Source organism: Theobroma cacao, chromosome 10, assembly GCF_000208745.1.
Source record: "Theobroma cacao cultivar B97-61/B2 chromosome 10, Criollo_cocoa_genome_V2, whole genome shotgun sequence".
Taxonomy (NCBI): domain Eukaryota; kingdom Viridiplantae; phylum Streptophyta; class Magnoliopsida; order Malvales; family Malvaceae; genus Theobroma; species Theobroma cacao.
In genome coordinates, this window is record NC_030859.1 from 4,382,105 (window position 1) to 4,395,560 (window position 13,456).

General features: G+C 32.6%; 2 protein-coding genes across 2 annotated transcripts; both read left to right on the plus strand.

Annotated features, from left to right (window-relative positions):
* On the plus strand, positions 262–2,981 carry LOC18586449 (protein ROOT PRIMORDIUM DEFECTIVE 1). The gene is made up of 2 exons (XM_007009845.2): positions 262–2,246; positions 2,530–2,981. The coding sequence occupies exon 1, from the start codon at positions 788–790 to the stop codon at positions 2,027–2,029; it is 1,242 nt and encodes a 413-aa protein (XP_007009907.2). The 5' UTR covers positions 262–787; the 3' UTR covers positions 2,030–2,246; positions 2,530–2,981.
* LOC18586450 (OTU domain-containing protein DDB_G0284757) lies at positions 4,218–13,149 on the plus strand. Its single transcript, XM_007009846.2, has 11 exons — positions 4,218–4,290; positions 5,894–6,276; positions 6,363–6,607; positions 7,420–7,493; positions 8,821–8,875; positions 10,807–10,881; positions 10,998–11,071; positions 11,159–11,207; positions 11,973–12,057; positions 12,773–12,829; positions 12,942–13,149. The coding sequence occupies exons 2-11, from the start codon at positions 5,961–5,963 to the stop codon at positions 12,995–12,997; spliced, it is 1,086 nt and encodes a 361-aa protein (XP_007009908.1). The 5' UTR covers positions 4,218–4,290; positions 5,894–5,960; the 3' UTR covers positions 12,998–13,149.

Below are 13,456 nucleotides of genomic sequence, written 5' to 3' on the forward strand. Positions count from 1 at the left end.
TCTTCTGAATGTTTAAAATTTGTTTCAATATTGACATTAGAAGGTATCCTTCTCCGGATGTATTTCAGATTTTGACATGTATAATACAAACTTTTAAGCTTTTATCTATACTTTTACGTTTTTTTGAACTGGATTTTTCTTTTTTATATTTTTTTCGGATAAACCAGTAACATACCAGATTTTTTTATCTGATGTCCTCTGATTAACGGTGCATTTAGCAACTGTATCTTCAGCCTCCACCGAACGACACCGTTTCTATCACTCTGTTTTCTTCACAGCCGCATACCCTCAGCTTTTTCGATCCAGCAATACAGATCTTAGCCTTTCAGAGTTCATATAGCCATGCCACTCTCTAGCCTACGTCGTATTCTACTGCCACACTCATGTCTCTGATCAAAAAGCAATCTTTCGAGCTTTTCGATTCTACACCCCGAATGCCCCAAAATCCCTAAATCTCAGAACTTTCTAGTCTAAAGAACAAAGCATGAAACCATTCTATGGTTTCTTTAAAGAGTTTTTCATCCTAGGTTTCTTCTTTGATTATTTTTTTATTTTTCTTGTGGTTTTCTAAGGCTGGTAGAGGTGCTAGGTTTCTAGGGGTTTCTCTATCGCGGCTTTTGCTAGGTTTTTTTCAGCAAACCCTCTCCCTCCAAAGAAATTTTTGGGCTCTCCCATCAACAGAGAGAGCAGAAAGCTGCCCTCAAGGGTGCTGGCAGGTGATACCGCACTCGTTTCTGCATATGTTTTGCCAACGAATTTGAAAAATCCCTCGAACAATCCAAAACCCATGTTTTTTCACAACTCAAACTCAAAATCCCACTTTAAAAAACTAATCTTTTCTTCCAATTTTTCAATCTTTTCCCTTTTTATTCACCAAAAACTTCCTTTTAGATACACCCAAAATCACAACTATGTGAATGTGTACATGAAATGGAAGAAAGATCCATTCTTTGACTCAATAATGCACATCCATAAATCCATAGAGCTTAAACCAATTATTCAACTCAAAAACTTCATTGCCAAAGACCCCAGTGGTTGCATCCCCATCTCTGCTGTATCAAAAAGAGGCTTAGAATTTGATATTTCCATTAAGGTTGCTAGGTTCCTTAGGCAATACCCTTCAGTTTTTGAGGAGTTTAGAGGTCCTGAATACAATTTGCCTTGGTTTAGGTTGACCCCAGAAGCTGCTGAGATTGATAGAGAGGAGAAAAGGGTATTTGATGAATGCAAGGAGGATTTGAAGGATAGGTTGAAAAGGTTTATTTTAATGAGTAAAGATAAGGTTTTGCCTTTGAAGATTATTAAAGGAATGGAATGGTATTTGGGGTTGCCTGAAGGGTTTTTGGAGGATTCAAAAGGGTATCTAGATGAGTCTTTTAGGTTTATGGACATGGAAGATGGGTTAAAAGGATTGGCTGTTGAGAGTGAGCGGGAAAAAGTATTGTCTACGATGCAAAGAAATGCGATGAAAAATGGAGTGTATTTTGGTGGGACAATGGAAGGAATTGAGTTTCCAATTTTTCCATCAAAGGGTTTAAGGTTAAGGAGGAAGATCGAAGGTTGGTTAAATGAGTTTCAAAAACTTCCTTACGTTTCACCTTATGAGGATTTTTCACATTTAGATCCTAATAGTGATGTAGCTGAGAAGAGGGTTGTAGGGATTCTTCACGAGTTGTTGAGTTTGTTTGTTGAACACTCAGCACAAAGGAAGAAGCTTTTGTGTCTTAAGAAATATTTTGGGTTGCCACAGAAAGTCCATAAAGCATTTGAAAGGCATCCTCATATGTTTTATTTATCTTTTAAGAACAAGACTTGTACTGCAATTCTCAAGGAGGCATATTGTGGTAATTCTAGTATAGAGAGGCATCCATTGTTGGGAGTGAGGAAGAAATATATTCGATTGGTAAAAGAATCAGGTAGGATTTTGAAGAATAGAAAGACGAATAACCAGTTTATTAAGCAAGAAAAGTTGGAGAAGGATTTGGATTCGGATTCAGAGTCAGATGACAGAACGGAGCTTCCTTTGTAAATTATGGTTCCATAATTTTTACGTTAGACATGTACAGGCTAACACAATAAGTGTGGGCAAGAGCTTCTCCTAGACGGTGATTAGAGCTTATGCTTATATACTAGCCTTTCAGTGGCAGGGGATTTGTCTTAGTTAGACATTGGAACTAACAATAGTACTTAAAAAGTGGCAAGTCTTGGACCTGTTGGTGCATTTGAGCAGTTCTTTCATTGTGAAGGTACTTCTGAAAATGTAGCTATTAGCATTGCCATGATGTTATTAATCTCAAAACGTTTCTTGCGCATGATGTTAACATATACATGTTCTATAAGTATTGCTAGCAAATTTTAATATAGAAGAGGTTTCAGTAGAATTCTCTTGTGATATTTAACCTATGTCTTCAATAGATGCTCTAGTTAGTGCCTCAATTTCTTTCCTGGTATAAGTAACTGTCAACTGTTTATTGATTGTGGTTCACGTCAAAATCTATCTAATTGGTGTCCATTTGGCTTGCCTTGCAGAGCAACAACAAGAACAAGAAAAAGCAGCTGAAGGAGGATCATTCCATTGAAGATTAGAATTACATTGACTAGTTTAACCATTTTGATAATCAAATGACTTTGAATGGCAGTTTGTTGAATCATCCAACAGAACAGTCGCTGGAAACTAGTGTGTTCTTCAGTAGTGAATTGGCCAACAGTAAGAAGCTTAAAAATCATTTTGAGGCTGAAATATGATGCTCCTTCCTTCTGTATCTGTTGTCTATACCTGAGATGAAGCATTGCTTACCTAGTATCATGATCTGCTAAGTATTTTGGGTTCACTGGGATTCTGAAATGCAAGCAGAAGTCAAAACTCCCAAGTTAACCAAATCCTGTCAGCTACATCTGGTATTTATGTCTTGTTGAAATGTCAAACTGTTAACGTCCAAATATAGACATGTCTTGCTGAAGTCAAAAAAAAAAAAAAAAAACACTAATGCATGCGTCAGGCATTTTCATTTTCAACCTTACTTAATTCCCTTCATTGACAAGTTTGTGCAGTGGGGAGTACATGATGCTTAACCATGAATCCATTGACCTGACATATTATAATGTTCTGATTTCTAACTTGGATGCCTGCAAAGTCAATTCTCTTCAACATGTAAATTAAAATAGAATGCTACTCTGGACAACTTAAGACATGAATTATTAAATCAATAAAAAAATAGTTTCCCATCCCAATTCAGAATCCAGACAAAGATAATAAAATGTTTTCCATATAAATAAAAATATGATTGCGAATTGTAGCATAAAGGGCATGTTTAGTTCGGGAGAATGACTTTTATTTTGACATTTGGTTTGCAGAATGGTTATTTTTTGAAACTTCAAAATAAAAAATTTCAAATTAAAATTAGGGGTATTTTCATGAAAAAAGGTATGCTGTTTTTTTTTTTTTTTCTGGAAATAAAATTTGTTATGTTTGAGTTGTAAAGACAATAAAGAACAAGGGAAGACGCCAGGATTGCTGAGATGCTGTTTGGTTGCATATTTTGACAATTGTCAAAATATTAGGCAGATTTTAATGTTTTAATTTACCTAATATGTAACGGATGTTAGGTACATTTAGTTTTCAAAGGGCGTCTTTTTGGACACTTTCGATTGACACAACACAACACAACACAACATAAGAGAACTCGACAAGGACGAGGCTTCGGACCATACTAGTATAGGCCGGCATCACTCTACTTTCCACGTGTCCTCTTTTTCCTATACTTGAAAAAACTGATTTTTCTCTATTATTATTTATATAATATTTGAAAAAAAAAATAAAGTAAATATGTGTATTTTATTTTAAAATAAACAAATTTTTATAATTAATGATCTATTAATTATTATTAATCAAAATATTATATTATAATAATAAATAATTTAACACAATAATATAATATGTGTTTTTTGATCTTTTAGATTAACGTTTCCTTAATATAAAATGACAATTGATAATTTAATTAATAATACTGTTAATTATAAAAAAATTTTAATTTAAAATAAAAATATTAACTGAACATAATAAAAAATTTTATTTAAAATTTTTAAATAATTCAAATAAATTGATGATTAACAAAGGGTGGCGGGCCCGACACTTAAATCAATTGGGGCCCATAAACCCAAAGAGTATTGAAGGTAAGTATAAAAGCCTCTATTTCTGACTTCGACTTCGCCTCCTGGGTTACGTTCTCTTCTGATATTCGTTTCTACTCTCTGTCTCTCTCTCTCTCTCGCCTTCGAATTTAATTTCAAGTAAGTTTCTATTTATTTTTCTTTACATAAAAATTTTATTACCTTCTTTATTTGAAGATTCTATTTTTATTCCTAACATTAGTTCTCTCATCTATAAACAATAATTAGATTTTTCTGAATTTTGTTCCGTCAGAATTTTTCTATGTATATTCGTAAAAGTACATGGAAACCTATAAATGTTCAGCGAATTTTTGTTGGAATGAGAACAAATTTTTGTATAGGTACGTTGGAAACCTCGTATATAGCGTTATGTACGAAAAATCGAGGATATTTTATTCAGTAAATATGTGAAAGAATCGAATCGAGAGGATAACATTAAACTAGGATGGAATTGGTTGGTCTTGAGTTAGCTTTGAAACTTGTAGTATAAGATGTGAGAAAAAAAGAAAATCGATAATTAATGAGATTGTATGTAAATCTTTTGTATAAATGTAAGCGGAATTTGAATCCAAAATCTCTTATTTATTAAAAAAAATATTTTTGTTAATTAGATTAATCATATCTCAATTATGTAATATTATTGAAATTGAGACAGAAATCTGGAGTTAAAGATCATTCAAATTGCTGAAAATGTAATATATCATAAGGTGTAAGATTATAGTCAGATATGCAGGCATGATAAAAGCCATTAAATTTTGTGATTAAAATTTATTATATGCATTAATTTTCACTCATGCACCAGGTAACATTAGGAAACTTTTTTACTAGATATCAGATTTGTAACTTAATTATAAATTCAAAACAATTATATTGCACATGTTATAGGCTTTTGTAATAATTTTGGAATTTTTTCCATGGTTATTATCCAGATCCAAGTTAAGTTTGTAGCATGTTTAGGTCTTTGAATATAAGATCAAGATGCATCCACCTAACTTTTCCCAATTATTATTTCTAATCACTTTGTAAATACATTACCTTTGTATTTAAAAATAGCATAAATAGTATTTAAAAAAAATTACAAATAGCAAAAGCAGCTTGAAGTCAAGAATAATCCCAAACAAATTAAGCCATTCTCCTTTCCTTTTACCTTGTACTAATCAAATCTCCAATAGACCCCACAGAGCAATACTACATGCTTGGTAGTAATAATAGTAAAGATTTGATTATTTCAAGTTAATAAGAGAGGGAGTGAAAAAAGGAAAAGTAAGAAAGGAGAGATTTCAATGTTAAAATATGCTCCAAAATATCTGAGAAAAGAAAAAGAAAGTCCATTTTTTCTTCTCATAAAATTTTCTTTCTTCTTTTTCATCATTTTCCTAGGTAATTTCTGTGAATTTGCATATATGAATTGGAAAATAGTGTGTTGGGTTGGTTTTCTGTTTGATGAATTTGTTCTGGATTGGAAGATTGGTTTTGTTAAGAATTTGGATTTTGGGATTAGCGTTTTTGTGGCTTTCTTGTTCCAGTTGTACGTCTTACAAGCAATGGTTGCTTTCTCTCTTCTTTTTTTTGGTTTTGAGTTTTGTGTGCTTCTTGAATCTATGTTAAGAGATTTCTGTGTTAGTTTCTTTAGGCTTTTTATATGTATATTTTCCTGATTTGGGATGGTTGATATTATCATATGCTAATTATGATTAATTTACTTCTATGTTCTTGTCCTCAGAAATTCATTTGGGGGAGTATATAAATTAAAGCAGAACGTGCACGGTGTTCTCTTATAAATTTTACCAATGATTACATATGATATAGATCCTGATGTCCTTCGCTGGGGTCTCGAAGATCTACAAGTTTGTGTATTTAGCCATTCTGGTGCCAGTGGTAGTGTTACTCAATATGAGAGAGACAATAGCCAAACTGGGTATATTGGAGAGGGTTATTATGAACCAGAACATGTAAATGTAGAGAATGATGCGGTTATTGCACATGCCTTTCAAGAGGAACTCTCTCGAGTTGCTGCTGCAGAGGCATCTGGATCTACTAATCCTGGCCAAGATTCTATTCTTGCCCAAGATTGTTTTGGCTTTCCTGGAAGACAACATAGTTCTGGTAGTGGGAATTTCGTAAGTTGCCATTATGGCTCAATGATTATATTGACTTTTTATTAATTTAATGTTGTTACCTATTGTGTATAGATCATGAAGATGTTAGGAAAATTGTAGAAGATCCTAACCAAACTGAACGGTGCACAAATGAAGTTAATCACGTGAAGAGGGATTTAAGTGATCAAAACATTAGTAGAAGTGAACAAGGTGGTGACTCTGGCATGGGAGACAAAGTTTTTCTTGGTGAAGACATGTTGCGTATAGATAAAATTGATGAGTCATCTGCTCTTGATGGTGAAGTAGAGAAGAGGTTGAATGACATGGTTGCTATTCCCGTAAGTACAAGTCCTGGAAAGTTGCATTATTTATTAGGATTTGAAGAATTTTCTTGTTAAATTTTAATTGAAGTTCTGCTGCAGTGAGTGGAAGCATCATTTCGCACATTGTTTTCTTTAACTTTTTAGTTGATTTTATTTTTTAATATAATTTTGATGAAGTCCTTGTGTTTTCAATCTCTTTTGTGAGGAATGAAATTTGACGAATTGATCATGGTAACCCAATCAAGTGTTCTGCATCATTTGCAATCTTAAACTAGCTGTTCTTCAAATAAAATAATGCCTGTTCTGACTTCATTCCTTTTGTTTTGTGGAAGTATTGGGTTAAATTATTGTTCATAATTTGTTATGCTTCTGTTAGAGGAATTTTTGGCTATGAAAGCTATAACATTTGCCTTATCCTTCATTCTCCCCCTATGCATTGAAAAAAGAAGGCTGGATATATTTAAATTTAACAAAATTATAATTTTGTTAATTGGTTACAAATTTTTCTAATGAATGTTATGAATCTTGGTTGAGTTGGTGTATGCTCTTTTGGTAAACAATGTTTTATTTTAATGGAATGATTAGGGATCATCACATGTTAAAATTAATTCATTTGTTTATATTTTCTTAATTTAAAATTCAAGCATTAAAGTTTAGTAGGTTGGCACTGCTTGAAGTGTCTCAAGGTTCACCATTAAGTTGCATCTACTGATGCAAAAAGGCGAACTTCGATTTGTGATTGTGGATGTGATTTCTTCACCTTTTACCCTGTAACACTGTGTTGGATCAGAATTGACTTTGCTAATTTTATGATATGTATCGTGCAGCATGTACCTAAAATTAATAGTGAAATACCATCAGCTGATGAAGAGATATCAGACCATCAAAGGCTACTTGATAGGTTTGGCTCGAAATTTTCTCTATTTTATCTGATTCTCTTATGATTTTGTGGAAAATAAACTTCACCACCCTGAACTTTGGGATTGGTTTCATTTTATATCCTAAATTTTCATATTTCGAGAATTAACATCCCAATCTATGATCCAATTCCAGGGTTAGCAATTTAAAGAAAACCCTTTAAAATGATAGAAGCGCATCTGCATATCAGGCACTAGGGTGCTATGACAAGTTGCACATTATTATGTGGTCTAACAAAAGACTAAATGACTCTCATTTAGAACCTCATATAGCTCTAGACCCTCCTTGGTTCAAATCTAATCTCCCCTGCCTAACGTCTACTTTGCTTTTTCTCTTTTTGATATCGTAGCGTTAACCCTAATTTTTTGTGAGAACTTAACTTTTAGACTCCATTATTGAAATTGCAGGTGGTTCTGACCATCGGTCATAAAATTCCTAAAAGAAGCTTCTTGTTGAATTTTGATAGCAACCTTAAAAATTAGGTTACCTCAAATTTATGCAGTGCTAGAATTTAAAAGCACGTCGTGAAACTAACAGCTCTGGAACAAAATGAGAACCATTTGAGTTTAGTCATCCACTCTGTGTATTCCAATGATATTCCTTTTGCATGACATTATAAATAACTCACAATGTCCATTGAGAAAAGTCTCACCTATCAATAGCTAGCTGAGCTCATTAAGCTCAATTGGACTCACTAGAAATATGTCCAGTTGCTTTAGGTTTCCATTCTTGAGGTAGTGGGAAATTAAGTAATGATAAAAGAAAAAAAATGTTTCATTTAAATATATTTTAATGAGGATCGAAGATAACTGAAGCCATTTAACCAGCATGTTTGGCATTTTCCATGAGGTTGCCCATGTATGGATCCATCTTGGTAAATAGTTCTGCTCCTTTTTGAAAGGGTCTTTTGTACCTCATTGCCTTCTATAAGATATCAAGGTGTGGTTGAGCATGTGTATTTTTTTTACAATGAGAAATTCACTTGTTTAAGTTTTTTTTTTTTTTTAATTCTTTAAAATATTTTAACTCTTGTATCAGGATCCATTTGGTAAGTAATTGCTCCTTTGCCATAGAATTCCCTCTCCCCATTCAACTGTTTTTTTTCCCTCTTCTATAGACTTGCCATTCAATTTTGGCATCTAGTGAGTTGTTCTTGCTTAACCATTTTTTGTTTCTTCTTCTCCATTAAAAAAAAAATTACTTTTGCGGTTAAGTTATTGGGTTGTGTTTGTTTTAGTAATACACTCAATCTTATGAATGTTGGGTTTTAATTACATATTCAATTTTGAATTTATTATTGTATATTTCAGGTTGCAGTTGTATGGTCTGGTTGAGAATAAGGTTCAAGGTGATGGTAACTGTCAGGTTGGTTTTTACTTAATTCTCTAACAGAAAGATGCATGATATTGCATGTTAACATGCACAGGTGTTTTCTTTGCTGAATTGTAGTGAGACATAGACGCAAGTGATTGAAAGGGGTTTTAATTGCAATAAACATGTTGGATGAAGATACTATATAAAAACTGTCATGCTAATTTCATGAGTTTATGGTGACTCTTAACTATTTTATAATCTTTATGGTCGTTGAATATAGTGTCTGAGTCATTATTACCAGGTACGTGGTACGGGTTTGGGGATGAGGCATATGGATTAATTTTTTCATGGTATGATGGGGGTAGTTTTAATTGGTTTGTTATTTTGGGTCGTGGCACATTGTAAGGTACTTGTGGGACTGTATTTACTTTAAAAGATTATAGGTGTTTCTTTTTTCAATTACACAAGTATATTGTAGTATGAACATATAAGTTTATAAATATTTTTATAAGCAACTATTTTCATGATTGTAAGAAAATAACAATGAATATTACTTTTAAATCTCTTTTTTTTTTTAAAGAGAGGAAGTAACAATAGTAAATTTTTGTAGTAGTTTTGTTCCCTCTTTACTCTCCAAATAATGTCAGTCAATTTATTTAATTACCAATAAATAAAGGAAATACTGGGAATGAATATTGCATATAAATGGACCAATGATAATAATAAGCCCAAAACGAAACCCACTTTTTTTTTTGAAAGATACAACGAAACCCACTTAACATAGAATGTAGATAAAAATTCTAAATCATTTTAATTTTAAAGTTTACATGTACTCTTTTGGTGCATGGCCTCTGTATGCCTATGCAGCCCACTGTTTTTAATCTTTTCGCCTGGAATCAACCTTTGAGTTTCCAGATTCTTTCATTCTTTTTATATTTTAAAATTTTTGGACATGTCAATATTTCTTCTTTTGCATTTGAAAACATCCTTTTACCTTTCTCTCTTCATTGTTTCTCCATTGTGCCTCTTTCTTCTTTCTTCTCTTGCTCATGTCGAACTTCTTTTCTTTCTATTTAACCAATCAATTTGGGTCCATGATTTTGGCAATCCAGGCCATGTACCCAAACAATCTGGGACATAAAAGACCCATGATCTGGAATGTACAAATTGGATCACCAACCCAGGGGGTAGCTGTGATTTTGGTGACTATGGTCTGCATACAATAATTTTCAGATGGTGCTATCATGTCCTCTAGCAATCACTTGTATTAGACCGAACCTTCCTGTTATTTATCTGTTTGTGGATAATATGGATTTTCATTTGCCATTGTTGCATTGCATTGTCTGCATCTAAATAACTTGAGAACTTAATGGCTGTGGTGAGAATGCATAGTATTCATTTGCCAAAATTTTACTCGGAGTTAATATAGAGACTTCTAAGGAAGGCAATGAAAATGGAAAAAAAATACCATTTCCATTTGTCTTCCCCTGCCATTATTTTCTACTTGGCAGAAAGACTGCATGCTTTTGAATTGTTGCACAATAGGTAGGGCTGTTCCTCTGGTTGTTGGTTACTGATACTATGCATCCAAGAAAAACAATAACACATGGAAACATATATATGTACATATAACTACGGGAATTAGTCTACAGTTTTTGGTTTCGGCAGTGACAATTTCCAATTGAATTTATGTGTCGTTCACAAGATTTAGGACTTATTTTTCCGAGAATATCATCAATGATTGATGCTTAACTATTGATTTATTAATTGAACTTGATGACCGTAGAGCCTGACTTGTAATTTTGAAGTCAACTGTGTCAATGCCAGAAGATTTAGGACTTATTTTTCCAAGAATATCATCAATGATTGATGCTTAACTATGGATTTATTAATTAAACTTGATGACCGTAGAGCCTGACTTGTAATTTTGAAGTCAACTGTGTCAATGCCTTAAGTGATTCCTTTTATTTTATATGTTCCAGTTTCGTTCTTTATCAGATCAACTTTACCGTTCTCAAGATCACCACAGGTTTGTGAGGCAGCAAGTTGTTTCTCAGGTTGGTTGGCATTTCTATAAGTTCATTTTATCCAGTCAATTGAAGTCCTTTGGTGGCATATTCAATCTCTTAGTCTAATGATTTTTTTTTTCTCTTGATATGTTTGATTTCATTAGCTTAAATTGAATCCAGAGATTTACAAGGGTTATGTTCCAATGGCTTATGGCGACTATTTGAAGAAAATGAACAAGTAAAAATGTTTCCGTGCTATTGTAGTACTAAAAATGTTTTAAGAACACTTTCATGCTTACAATAGTTATTTACATCGATGAAGCAGGAATGGTGAATGGGGTGATCATGTTACATTGCAAGCAGCTGCAGATACGGTATGGTCAACTACCAAACCTTTCTATTTCTAACATGATTTGACTTTAGTTCTTTTCCCAACTGATTGCTGGATTTAAAGTATTTGAATATAGACCATAAATTTTGTACCACCATAAGGCTTAAACTTTAGCAATATACGAGAACTGATTTTTGTTCACATTATTTTTTTAGGAAATGTTCGCTGTTTAAGTTTTAAATGCATGCTTGTTTTCTAAAAGAAGTATTAATATTAAGCTTTACCCGTGTGGGTGAACTTTGTTACCACAATGAGTTTGTGGTTTTCTAAGATTGGAAAATTATATGGGAGCAATATGTTATTCCTTGCCTAAAAACTTGACAATGGCCACAAATTTGTGGGTTGAGGTAAGGCAACAAAATAGATGATTTATAATTATTCATGTGATACTGTTTCCTATTGTTTAAGATTTTAAGCGTTCATCAGATTGGGTAATAAAATATGTCTCATTGCACAATAACATTTTTTTATCAAGCAATTTCAAGTTCTATTTTATAAAATAATGGAGGACTTTTATTTGTATTTTCTTTAAGACATTTACTTATTATAAAGCGGTTTAGTTTGTAGGTTCATGTGTGGTATGCTTGAGAAGTTGCTGAAGAGATGTGTGATTGTTACAAATATAACTAAACAACATTAAAGCACGTAACATTTCATATCTTGCATTACTTTTGCAACTCTAGTGTTTTGCTTACTTTACGTGGACTATTTAATAGATGATTAATGTAAATTTGCTGTTTGATTGCAGTATGGGGTGAAGATATTTGTATTAACTTCATTTAAGGATACATGTTATATCGAGATCCTTCCACATCGTCAAAAGTCTCAACGAAGTAAGATATATTGATGCTTTTCATCTTTTTTCTTTTTTTGGTATAATATTGGAAATGTAGCATTTTTTTTTTTTTGAAAGGCTATTGGAAATGTAGCATTAATATATGAGAAAACAAAAAAACCAGAGATGAGTTGTTCAGATATGTCATTAGATTTTAAACTTTTAAGGCTAGACTCAATTTACAATACTTGTCACATGCTTATCACAACATTTTTTGGGATAAAACAGAAAAAGCACCAATTAGATAAATGTAAGAAAAGCATGTCTATATGATCATGAAGCTTGTGAAATGGTGTAGGTTGTTGAATTCATGGATCACCCATTCTTCCTGAACTTTGTATAACTTATTTTTGGATAGCAGTTCATATTTCCCAATATTTGAGAAGCAGATATACTTGTGATGGGGTCAGAGTTTTGCCATATTTTCTTTTTCATATCATGGTTTTTTTGTCTTTGAATTCGTACAAAATAGTGCTTTTCAACTTTTTTGCTTTAGATGGAAATGATAATATTCTAGTTTTTAACTAAGACCGAAACTTGCCAATCGAATATGATGAAAGAATTCTTTGCCTCTTAAAATTGCCTATGGCTGTTCTAGTTGCTGGTTTTACGTACTTGCTTCCATGTTACCTGTTTATGAATTATGACTTTCTAGTTGCTGGTTTTATGTACTTGCGTCCATGTTACCTGTTCATGAATTATGACTTATGCAGTTATATTCTTGAGTTTCTGGGCTGAGGTGCACTATAATTCGATTTATCCTGAAGAAGGTAAACTTACTCAGCAAAACGCATTTAATAAAACACGAGTTGCTATTCCCAATGTGGAAGAAACTGTTTTAAGTTATTGTATAATCATGTTCATGTTGTTTTTTATATCCAGAACTGCCTATGTTAGAGAGTCAGAAAAAGAAGAAATGGTGGATGATTTTAAGTTAAGAGCATTGCTTGCGATGGCAGACTCATACATTGCACCTGGTGGAGTTTCCATTGGGGGTTAGGGCTGCCTTTGATAGTTAGTAGCATCTTTCTTTCCATCTTTGTACATGCCATGTAATTTCTTTCATGTATATAGATCGGACCTTGTGACACTTTCTTCTCCTTTTTTCTTCTTTAAAATCGGCAATAGGGCAATAGGTTAATAGTATTTGATTGTAAATAAATTTTTAGTGATTTCTTCAATTGATTGATTGATTTATTTATTTAGTTTTAGCATATTAGGAGCACGTCATTATTAATAGAAAAATTCACGTATACGTCACAAGATCATTACTTCTTTTTGTAAAAATTTAACCTGATAAAACATGTAACATAAAGTTGACTTTTATAAATTTAGTCTTAAAATCTAATATTTAATATTCTTGCAGAATGTGTAACATTCACGTTTATAAATTTATC

What these genes read in the sequence shown, in the direction of transcription:
- LOC18586449 (XM_007009845.2), top strand. Translation starts at nt 788, where the DNA reads ATGTTTTTTCACAACTCAAACTCAAAATCCCACTTTAAAAAACTAATC.
- LOC18586450 (XM_007009846.2), top strand. Translation starts at nt 5,961, where the DNA reads ATGATTACATATGATATAGATCCTGATGTCCTTCGCTGGGGTCTCGAA. An exon ending in GGCAGCAAGTTGTTTCTCAG is followed by an intron (nt 10,882 to 10,997) that starts GTTGGTTGGCAT and finishes TGATTTCATTAG; the next exon opens with CTTAAATTGAATCCAGAGAT. An exon ending in TCGTCAAAAGTCTCAACGAA is followed by an intron (nt 12,058 to 12,772) that starts GTAAGATATATT and finishes TGACTTATGCAG; the next exon opens with TTATATTCTTGAGTTTCTGG.